Source organism: Salvelinus namaycush, chromosome 39 (genome assembly GCF_016432855.1).
Source record: "Salvelinus namaycush isolate Seneca chromosome 39, SaNama_1.0, whole genome shotgun sequence".
Taxonomy (NCBI): domain Eukaryota; kingdom Metazoa; phylum Chordata; class Actinopteri; order Salmoniformes; family Salmonidae; genus Salvelinus; species Salvelinus namaycush.
Window position 1 is genome coordinate 1,837,406 of NC_052345.1, and position 11,617 is coordinate 1,849,022.

Consider the following 11,617-nt stretch of genomic DNA (forward strand, 5'->3'; position numbering starts at 1 on the left):
ATATGTTCTGTTTAAATCCATTTAATTAAAACACGTCGTTACAATCAGTAGCACAGCCACAAAGTCATCCAATATAAACACACTGCTAACCCTAATGCCTCACCTTAAAAAAACACATTTTTGATTTCATGAATTTTTACGATATAGTACATTTTTACTTTGCAGCCGGCACATATGGAAGCTGCCCTGCTGTAGTCATTTCAGAGAGACAGTAGAGGAAGCTTCCCTGCTGTGGTCATTTCAGAGAGACAGTAGAGGAAGCTGCCCTGCTGTAGTCATTTCAGAGAGACAGTAGAGGAAGCTTCCCTGCTTTAGTCATTTCAGAGAGACAGTAGAGGAAGCTGCCCTGCTGTGGTCATTTCAGAGAAACAGTAGAGGAAGCTGCCCTGCTGTAGTCATTTCAGAGACAGTAGAGGAAGCTGCCCTGCTGTAGTCATTTCAGAGAGACAGTAGAGGAAGCTGCCCTGCTGTGGTCATTTCAGAGAAACAGTAGAGGAAGCTGCCCTGTTGTGGTCATTTCAGAGAGACAGTAGAGGAAGCTTCCCTGCTGTAGTCATTTCAGAGACAGTAGAGGAAGCTGCCCTGTTGTGGTCATTTCAGAGAGACAGTAGAGGAAGCTGCCCTGCTGTAGTCATTTCAGAGAGACAGTAGAGGAAGCTGCCCTGCTGTAGTCATTTCAGAGAGACAGTAGAGGAAGCTTCCCTGCTGTAGTCATTTCAGAGAGACAGTAGAGGAAGCTTCCCTGCTGTAGTCATTTCAGAGAGACAGTAGAGGAAGCTTCCCTGCTATAGTCATTTCAGAGAGACAGTAGAGGAAGCTGCCCTGCTGTAGTCATTTCAGAGAAACAGTAGAGGAAGCTGCCCTGCTGTAGTCATTTCAGAGACAGTAGAGGAAGCTTTCCTGCTGTAGTCATTTCAGAGAGACAGTAGAGGAAGCTGCCCTGTTGTGGTCATTTCAGAGAGACAGTAGAGGAAGCTGCCCTGCTGTAGTCATTTCAGAGACAGTAGAGGAAGCTGCCCTGCTGTAGTCATTTCAGAGAGACAGTAGAGGAAGCTTTCCTGCTGCAGTCATTTCAGAGAGACAGTAGAGGAAGCTTTCCTGCTGTAGTCATTTCAGAGAGACAGTAGAGGAAGCTGCCCTGTTGTGGTCATTTCAGAGAGACAGTAGAGGAAGCTGCCCTGCTGTAGTCATTTCAGAGAGACAGTAGAGGAAGCTTTCCTGCTGCAGTAATTTCAGAGAGACAGTAGACTATTGTATTTCTGATGTGGATTACGCACTGAACTGTCAGTGGGCTGTGGCTAGGTCTGTTCATATATACAGTAGATGATCACTTTGTGGCAGGTAGATCACTTTGTGGCAGGCGTCTCATCTTGGTCTGTTCACATGCGTTTGTGGATGTGGATCACTCTCTTGCAGTTGGGGCAGCGGTGTTCTACGTCCTTACAGGAGTCAACACAGAATGGAATCAAACAGCATGGCCAGCACCTAGAGCGAGACAGAGACAGAGAGAGATGAAGATTCAGTGTGTGTGTGTTCCTGTAACCTGTGTGTGTGTGTGTGTGTGTGTGTGTGTGTGTATTCCTGCAACCTGTGTGTGTGTGTGTGTGTATTCCTGTAACCTGTGTGTGTGTATTCCTGTAACCTGTGTGTGTGTGTGTGTGTGTGTATTCCTGTAACCTGTGTGTGTGTGTATTCCTGTAACCTGTGTGTGTGTGTGTGTATTCCTGTAACCTGTGTGTGTGTGTGTGTATTCCTGTAACCTGTGTGTGTGTGTGTATTCCTGTAACCTGTGTGTGTGTATGTGTATTCCTGTAACCTGTGTGTGTGTATGTGTATTCCTGTGTGTGTGTGTGTGTGTGTGTGTGTGTGTATGTGTATTCCTGTGTGTGTGTGTGTGTGTGTGTGTGTGTGTGTGTGTGTGTGTGTGTGTGTGTGTGTGTGTGTATTCCTGTAACCTGTGTGTGTGTGTATTCCTGTAACCTGTGTGTGTGTGTGTATTCCTGTAGCCTGTGTGTGTGTGTGTGTGTGTGTGTGTGTGTGTGTATTCCTGTAACCTGTGTGTGTGTGTGTGTGTGTGTATTCCTGTAACCTGTGTGTGTGTATTCCTGTAACCTGTGTGTGTGTATTCCTGTAACCTGTGTGTGTGTGTGTGTGTATTCCTGTAACCTGTGTGTGTGTGTGTGTGTGTGTGTGTGTGTGTGTGTGTGTGTGTGTGTGTGTGTGTGTGTGTGTGTGTGTGTGTGTGTGTGTGTGTGTGTGTGTGTGTGTTCCTGTAACCTGTGTGTGTGTGTGTATTCCTGTAACCTGTGTGTGTGTGTGGATTCCTGTAACCTGTGTGTGTGTGTGTGTGTATTCCTGTAACCTGTGTGTGTGTGTGTATTCCTGTAACCTGTGTGTGTGTGTGTATTCCTGTAACCTGTGTGTGTGTGTGTGTATTCCTGTAACCTGTGTGTGTGTGTGTGTGTGTGTGTGTATTCCTGTAACCTGTGTGTGTGTGTGTGTGTGTGTATTCCTGTAACCTGTGTGTGTGTGTGTATTCCTGTAACCTGTGTGTGTGTGTGTGTGTGTGTGTGTGTGTGTGTGTGTGTGTGTGTGTGTGTGTGTGTGTGTGTGTGTGTGTGTGTGTGTGTGTGTATTCCTGTAACCTGTGTGTGTGTGTGTGTATTCCTGTAACCTGTGTGTGTGTGTGTATTCCTGTAACCTGTGTGTGTGTGTATTCCTGTAACCTGTGTGTGTGTGTGTATTCCTGTATACTGTGTGTGTGTGTATTCCTGTAACCTGTGTGTGTGTGTATTCCTGTAACCTGTGTGTGTGTGTGTATTCCTGTAACCTGTGTGTGTGTGTGTATTCCTGTAACCTGTGTGTGTGTGTGTGTATTCCTGTAACCTGTGTGTGTGTGTATTCCTGTAACCTGTGTGTGTGTGTGTATTCCTGTAACCTGTGTGTGTGTATTCCTGTAACCTGTGTGTGCGTATTCCTGTAACCTGTGTGTGTTTATTCCTGTAACCTGTGTGTGTGTATTCCTGTAACCTGTGTGTGTGTGTATTCCTGTAACCTGTGTGTGTGTATTCCTGTAACCTGTGTGTGTGTATTCCTGTAACCTGTGTGTGTATTCCTGTAACCTGTGTGTGTGTGTGTATTCCTGTAACCTGTGTGTGTATTCCTGTAACCTGTGTGTGTATTCCTGTAACCTGTGTGTGTGTATTCCTGTAACCTGTGTGTGTGTGTATTCCTGTAACCTGTGTGTGTGTATTCCTGTAACCTGTGTGTGTGTATTCCTGTAACCTGTGTGTGTATTCCTGTAACCTGTGTGTGTGTATTCCTGTAACCTGTGTGTGTATTCCTGTAACCTGTGTGTGTATTCCTGTAACCTGTGTGTGTGTATTCCTGTAACCTGTGTGTGTATTCCTGTAACCTGTGTGTGTATTCCTGTAACCTGTGAGTGTGTATTCCTGTAACCTGTGTGTGTGTATTCCTGTAACCTGTGTGTGTGTATTCCTGTAACCTGTGTGTGTGTATTCCTGGATCGGATCCCAGTAGGCGACCCAAAACAACGGTGCCGCAGAAGTTTCAGACGGGCACACTGCTCACCGCTCCCAAGTATACTACTCGCCAATGTCCAGTCTCTTGACAACAAGGTAGATGAAATTCGAGCAAGGGTTCCCTTCCAGAGAGACATCAGAGATTGTAACATTCTTTGTTTCACAGAAACATGGCTTACTCGGGATACGTTATCAGAGTCGGTACAGCCACCCGGTTTCTTCACACATCGCGCCGACAGAAATAAACACCTCTCTGGTAAGAAGAAGGGCGGGGGTGTATGCCTTATGATTAACGAGTTGTGGTGTAATCATAACAACATACAGGAACTCAAGTCCTTTTGTTCACCTGACCTAGAATTTCTTACGATCAAATGCCGACCGCATTATCTACCAAGAGAATTGTCTTAGATTATAATCACAGCCGTGTATATCCCCCCCAAGCAGACACCTCGACGGCCCTGAAAGAACTTCATTAGACTCTATGTAAATTGGAAACCACATATCCTGAGGCTGCATTTATTGTAGCTGGGGATTTTAACATGGCTAATCTAAAAACAAGGCTCCCTAAATTTTATCAGCATATCGAATGCGCGACCCGGGCTGGCAACACTAGATCATTGCTACTGTCACGGCCGTTGAAAGAACTGGACCAAGGTGCAGCGTGGTGAGCGTACATGTTCTTTTATTTGAAAAATGATGCCGACAAAACAATAAACACTACAAAACAAACCGTGAAGCTAAAGTCTATGTGCCATAAACAAAGTCAACTTCCCACAAAGACAGGTGGGAAAAAGGGCTACCTAAGTATGGTTCTCAATCAGAGACAACGATAGACAGCTGTCCCTGATTGAGAACCCTACCCGGCCAAAACATAGAAATACAAAACATAGAACATAGAATACCCACCCCAAATCACACCCTGACCAAACCAAAATAGAGACATAAAAAGGATCTCTAAGGTCAGGGCGTGACAGTACCCCCCCCCCCCCAAAGGTGCGAACTCCGGCCGCAAAACCTAAACCTATAGGGGAGGTCTGGGTGGGCATCTATCCGCGGTGGCAGCTCAGGTGCGGGATGCAGACCCCGCTCCACCACTGGCTCACCCCACTTTGGTGGCACCTCTGGTGCGGGGACCCTCATTGCGGGCCCCGGACTGGGCACCCTCGTTGCGGGCCCCGGACTGGAGACCGTCGCTGGGGGCTCCGGACTGGAGGCCGTCGCAGGGGGCTCCGGACTGGAGGCCGTCGCAGGGGGCTCCGGACTGGAGGCCGTCGCAGGAGGCTCCGGACTGGAGAACGTCGCTGGAGGCTTCGTGCCTTGACTCCTCGCTGGAGGCTTCGTGCCATGGATCATCACTGGAGTCTTCGTGCCACTCACTTCCGTCATCATGAAGTGCTTTGAGAGACTAGTCAAGGATCATATCACCTCCACCCTACCTGACACCCTAGACCCACTCCAATTTGCTTACTGCCCCAATAGGTCCACAGACGACGCAATCGCAACCACACTGTACACTGCCCTAACCCATCTGTACAAGAGGAATGCCTATGTAAGAATGCTGTTCATTGATCACAGCTCAGCATTTAACATGATAGTACCCTCCAAACTCGTCATTAAGCTCAAGACCCTGTGCAACTGGGTCCTGGACTTTGACGGGATGCCCCCAGGTGGTGAGGGTAGGTAACAACATCTCCACCCCGCTGATCCTCAACACTGGGGCCCCACAAGGGTGTGTTCACAGTCCTCTCCTGTACTTCCTGTTCACCCATGACTGCGTGGCCATTCACGCCTCCAACTCAATCATCAAGTTTGCAGACGACAGTACAGCGGTAGGCTTGATTACCAACAACGACGAGACGGCCTACAGGGAGGAGGTGAGGGCCCTCGGAGTGTGGTGTCAGGAAAATAACCTCTCACTCAACGTCAACAAAACAAAGGAGATGATTGTGGACTTTGGGAAACAGCAGAGGGAGCACCCCCCTATCCACATCGACGGGACAGTAGTGGAGAAGGTGGAAAGTTTTAAGTTCCTTGGCGTACACATCATGGACAAACTGAAATGGTCCACCCACACAGACAGCTTGGTGAAGAAGGCGCAGCAGCGCCTCTTCAACCTCAGGAGGCTGAAGAAATTTGGCTTGTCACCAGAAACACTCACAAACTTTTACAGATGCACAATCGAGAGCATCCTGTCGGGCTGTATCACCGCCTGGTACGGCAACTGCTCCGCCCACAACCGTAAGGCTCTCCTGAGGGTAGTGAGGTCTGCACAACGCATCATCGGGGGCAAACTACCTGCCCTCCAGGACACCTACACCACCTGATGTCACAGGAAGGCCAAAAAGATCATCAAGGACAACAACCACTGCCTGTTCACCCCGCTATCATCCAGAAGGCGAGGTCAGTACAGGTGTATCAAAGCTGGGACCGAGAGACTGAAAAACAGCTTCTATCTCAAGGCCATCAGACTTTTAAACAGCCATCGCTAACATCGAGTGGCTGCTGCCAACATACAGACTCAATCTCTAGCCACTTTAATAATTCATAATTGGATGTAATAAATGTATCACTAGTCACTTAAACAATGCCACTTTATATAATGTTTACATACCCTACATTACTCATCTCATATGTACAGTGGGGAGAACAAGTATTTAATCACTGCCGATTTTGCAGGCTTTCCTACTTACAAAGCATGTAGAGGTCTGTAATTTTTATCATAGGTACACTTCAACTGTGAGAGACGGAATCTAAAACAAAAATCCAGAAAATCACATTGTATGATTTTTAAGTAATTAATTTGCATTTTATTGCATGACATAAGTATTTGATCACCTACCAACCAGTAAGAATTCCGGCTCTCACAGACCTGTTCGTTTTTCTTTAAGAAGCCCTCCTGTTCTCCACTCATTACCTGTATTAACTGCACCTGTTTGAACTCGTTACCTGTATAAAAGACACCTGTCCACACACTCAATCAAACAGACTCCAACCTCTCCACAATGGCCAAGACCAGAGAGCTGTGTAAGGACATCAGGGATAAAATTGTGGCAAGCAGCTTGGTGAGAAGGCAACAACTGTTGGCGCAATTATTAGAAAATGGAAGAAGTTGAAGATGACGGTCAATCACCCTCGGTCTGGGGCTCCATGCAAGATCTCACCTCGTGGGGCATCAATGATCATGAGGAAGGTGAGGGATCAGCCCAGAACTACACGGCAGGACCTGGTCAATGACCTGAAGAGAGCTGGGACCACAGTCTCAAAGAAAATCATTAGTAACACACTACGCCGTCATGGATTAAAATCCTGCAGCGCACGCAAGGTCCCCCTGCTCAAGCCAGCGCATGTCCAGGCCCGTCTGAAGTTTGCCAATGACCATCTGGATGATCCAGAGGAGGAATGGGAGAAGGTCATGTGGTCTGATGAGACAAAAATAGAGCTTTTTGGTCTAAACTCCACTCGCCGTGTTTGGAGGAAGAAGAAGGATGAGTACAACCCCAAGAACACCATCCCAACCGTGAAGCATGGAGGTGGAAACATCATTCTTTGGGGATGCTTTTCTGCAAAGGGGACAGGACGACTGCACCGTATTGAGGGGAGGATGGATGGGGCCATGTATCGCGAGATCTTGGCCAACAACCTCCTTCCCTCAGTAAGAGCATTGAAGATGGGTCGTGGCTGGGTCTTCCAGCATGACAACGACCCGAAACACACAGCCAGGGCAACTAAGGAGTGGCTCCGTAAGAAGCATCTTAAGGTCCTGGAGTGGCCTAGCCAGTCTCCAGACCTGAACCCAATAGAAAATCTTTGGAGGGAGCTGAAAGTCCGTATTGCCCAGCGACAGCCCCGAAACCTGAAGGATCTGGAGAAGGTCTGTATGGAGGAGTGGGCCAAAATCCCTGCTGCAGTGTGTTTAAACCTGGTCAAGAACTACAGGAAACGTATGATCTCTGTAATTGCAAACAAAGGTTTCTGTACCAAATATTAAGTTCTGCTTTTCTGATGTATCAAATACTTATGTCATGCAATAAAATGCAAATGAATTACTTAAAAATCATTCAATGTGATTTTCTGGATTTTTGTTTTAGATTCCGTCTCTCACAGTCGAAGTGTACCTATGATAAAAAATTACAGACCTCTACATGCTTTGTAAGTAGGAAACACTGCCGATTTTGCAGGTTCTCCCCCCACTGTATATACTGTACTCTATACCATCTACTGCATCTTGCCTATGCCGTTCGGCCATCGCTCATCCATATATTTATATGTACATACTCTTATTCATTCCTTTACATTTGTGTGTATAAGGTAGTTGTTGTGAAATTGTTAGATTACTTGTTAGATATTACTGCACGGTCAGAACTAGAAGCACAAGCATTTCACTACACTCGCCTTAACATCTGCTAACCATGTGTATGTGACAAATAACATTTGATTTGATTTAACTAGGCAAGTCAGTTAAGAAAAAAAATCTTATTTACAATGACGGCCTAGGAACAGTGGGTTAACTGCCCTGTTCAGAACGACAGATTTTTACCTTGTCAGCTCGGGGATTCGATCTAGCAACCTTTCGGTTACTAGTCCAACGCTCTAACCACTAGGTTACCTGCCACCCCTATGTACAGGCATATATATGTGTGTGCATAACTCACATGAAGCAGCAGAGGGCTCCACAGATGACCCAGGTGAGCAGTCCAGTGGGGTGTGTGGTCTCTGTCAAAACCTGGACCTGACAGTGGGGACACGTCATCTGGCCGGGTACGTCTCTAGGCAGCGGCTGCTGCATCACCACCACCTGGGTTACTGCAGAGGGAGGAGAATACTGGTTAGAACAGGATAGAACTGGTCAGAACAGGATAGAACTGGTCAGAACAGGATAGAACTAGTCAGAACCGGATAGAACTAGTCAGAACCGGAGAGAAGCTCTTTGGATGGAGTTATCCCAGAACTAGAATGAGATTATATTTCTATGGGAGGTCACCATTTTAATGGTGGATTGAATTTGATTTACAGTTAACTGTTTCTGTTGTTTGATCTCTGTCACACCTCCTCAGAGATGCGGGGTAGAGGATGAGGAACTAGCACCCCGACGACCTCATTTCATGTCAGAGGGGTTGCTAAGGCCAGTTTGCTAAGGCCAGGTGTTGCTTATGTCAGAATGTCCTGCCAATAACAACTGTTCTCTGGTTCTCCACATGGGGAACTGTGAATAACAAAATGAGGAACCGATTTAGTTAGTTCTGGTGCATCAGTTACGGGTTTACTTCAGTGTGGGTGTCTGTGTGTGTTAGGGAACTGTGTGTGTGTGCGCGCGGGTGTGGGTCTGTGTTTGTGTGTGTTTGTGTGGGTGGGTCTGTGTGGGTCTGTGTCTGTGTGCGTGTGTGTGTGTGTGAGGGTTGGTGTGTGCGTGTGTGCGTGTGGGTCTGCGTGTGTGTGTGTGTGTGTGTGTGTGGGTCTGTGTGTGTGTGTGTGTGTGTGTGTGTGTGTGTGTGTGTGTGTGTGTGTGTGTGTGTGTGTGTGTGAGGGTTGGTGTGTGCGTGACTCACCACCAGGGGTGATTGTAGGTTGTGTCTGGGGAGGTTGTTGGTTCATGTCTGGTTGGAGAACTGATAAGAGATAAATGTCAATGAATAAATCCACCAATAAATATCTCTTTAGCTGCCGGGGGCTGGTGGAGTGCTGCTGTCGGGAGGAGTTGTAAAAATAAAAAATAAAGCTCAGGTGAGACCATTCTAGCCAATGAGAGGGTAGATACACGTGTGAACAACAGACACAACGGTTTATACTAGTTACCACAAACACAGAGTCAAAATTAGCTATATCGTAAAAAATGCATGAAAACTAAAAGCTTCTTTGGTATTATTTTAAGGTTAGGGTTAGATATAAGGTTAGCAGCGTGGTTAGGGTTCGGTTTAAAATCACATTTTAAGAAGATACATTTTTAAGTGGGGTTTAGGACTTTGTGGTTGTAGTAACTAGTGGTGACCAGGCACAATTCTGATATAAAGTGTTTTTTCTCAAAGTTGTCGGGATGTCACATGTCCTACTTATATCAGTACTCTTGTAACAACCTAATCATTACTAAACGTATATTCCATCAAATAAGCCAAATGTTGCAAGTAAGTCAGGGCAGCTTTTGGTAACCAAACTGAACACTTTCTCATTGACCTCCATACAAAAACATCCTCACCTCTGAAATAAGGTAGGGACGAGTTGTGTGTTTTCTCTAAACAAAATTAAAAGACACCCCTCTTCTAACAAGTATTTATCCTTATCCACTCTGACCCCCTCACACCTTACCCCAGCTCAGAACACCCTTTCCCAGCAAGGAGCAGAGCGACAGCCCCTTACCTGTCTGGAGTCCTGGAGGAGACGAGGTACTGTGGAGCTAAAGATAAGATCTGAAACTCCCTCAAGAGACAATGAAACTGAAGCAGAGACAGACAGAGAGAGTGTGTGTGTGTGTGTGTGTGTGTGTGTGTGTGTGTGTGTGTGTGTGTGTGCGTGCGTGCGTGTGTGTGTGTGTGTGTGCGTGTGTGTGTGTGCGTGCGTGTGTGTGTGTGTTCGTGTGTCTGTATGGTGTGTGTGTGTGTGTGCGTGCGTGTGTGTGTGTTCGTGTGTCTGTATGGTGTGTGTGTGTGCGGGATTTAGACATAGTGGTTATGCTGTTAGTTCTCTATAAACAAATTGTTGGGGTTGGAAAATGTGGTTTTTGGTGAGCAGACAGAGCATCAAACATGAAACAGTATCATCATGATGAGTAATCTTCAGTTAGACTATTAGAACATAATGCAGATTAGATATTACTTTACTAACATTGGTCCATTGGTGTTTGGAAAAAGGTAGTTAACACACCTAACACAGGCCTTTTTTCAGATGAATACATTTTAGAAAGAAATATTAAAGTGTGTGTTTCTGGAAACAAGGGCCACTATCGTCTCAAAAGTCAAAGTTATTATTAACTTTATTAGAACAATTATTGTTAATCAATTAAAGGGGCAATCCACAGTTAATACATACTTTTTTTGGTTCTTGAAGAATATAACTTATGACTGCTTTTGTGCTTAGTTCAACTGTTGTACCCCATCAGAACCCAACATATAAGCTTGTTTTGCTCCAATGTTTGTAAATGTAAACAAACACTGTATAGCCTCAAAACATGGATAAAGCTATAACGTTGGATGGTCAGTCATTGCATGCATAGCTCTGTCTTTGAGAGCGGTTACATTTCTCCAGCCCCATCCCGCAGCTTTTTACAAAAACAGAGGCGGGGTTCAGCTTTTTTATTGTTTCAACTGTGGACTGTGCCTTTAAAAAACCCAACAACCAATCGATACCAACGTCAATACAAATAGAATCCTACTTTCTGTCTGACATGAAGATTCACAGAATGAAAGAAAACATACATTACAATCAGTGTAAAAGGTCTGCTAGAAGTGGCCTTAGCTTGTTACACACTGACACTAGTCAATGTTAAGCTGATCTTCCAGTAGTCATCTCAGCCACAGACAGACTATTGTCTTTACACTGTGACTTCTCACCACAGATATTTATATTTTCATGAGGAGCACGTTGCTTCACAAGTGTGTGTGTGTGTGTGTGTGTGTTATGGTTGGAAATAAGAGTCACCATTACTCAGGTACTAAAAGCGTTCTTGGACCTACTAGTGGTGTAGACTAGTGGTGTAGACTAGTGGTGTAGACTAGTGGTGTAGAGGTATAGACTAGTGGTGTAGACTAGTTGTGTAGTGGTGTAGAGTTGTGATGTAGACTAGTAGTGTAGTGTAGACTAGTGGTGTAGTGTAGTGGTGTAGACTAGTGGTGTAGACTAGTGGTGTAGACTAGTTGTGTAGAGGTGTAGACTAGTGGTGTAGACTAGTAATGTAGTGGTGTAGACTAGTGGTGTAGACTAGTGGTGTAGACTAGTGGTGTAGACTAGTTGTGTAGACTAGTGGTGTATTGGTGTAGAGTAGTGGTGTAGACTAGTTGTGTAGACTAGTTGTGTAGAGGTGTAGACTAGTGGTGTAGACTAGTTGTGTAGTGGTGTAGAGTTGTGATGTAGACTAGTGGTGTAGT

The 11,617-nt window shown here is 45.8% G+C and overlaps 1 protein-coding gene across 1 annotated transcript; it reads right to left on the reverse strand.

The window, feature by feature from the left end:
* Window positions 1–1,141: 1,141 nt before the first annotated feature.
* On the reverse strand, window positions 1,142–9,805 carry LOC120033015 (lipopolysaccharide-induced tumor necrosis factor-alpha factor homolog). The gene is made up of 3 exons (XM_038979303.1): window positions 9,089–9,805; window positions 8,195–8,345; window positions 1,142–1,485 (listed from the first exon to the last, which is right to left on the reverse strand). Exons 1-3 carry the CDS (start codon window positions 9,132–9,134, stop codon window positions 1,380–1,382), a joined length of 303 nt encoding a protein of 100 aa, XP_038835231.1. The 5' UTR covers window positions 9,135–9,805; the 3' UTR covers window positions 1,142–1,379.
* Window positions 9,806–11,617: the final 1,812 nt, after the last annotated feature.

Excerpts from the sequence above, each read along its gene's own strand:
- LOC120033015 (XM_038979303.1), bottom strand. The coding sequence starts at position 9,134 with ATGAACCAACAACCTCCCCAGACACAACCTACAATCACCCCTGGTG. Across the intron at positions 8,346-9,088 it reads ACCTACAATCACCCCTGGTG|TAACCCAGGTGGTGGTGATG; the intron begins GTGAGTCACGCA and ends CTCCCTCTGCAG. Across the intron at positions 1,486-8,194 it reads GGAGCCCTCTGCTGCTTCAT|GTGCTGGCCATGCTGTTTGA; the intron begins GTGAGTTATGCA and ends GTCTCGCTCTAG.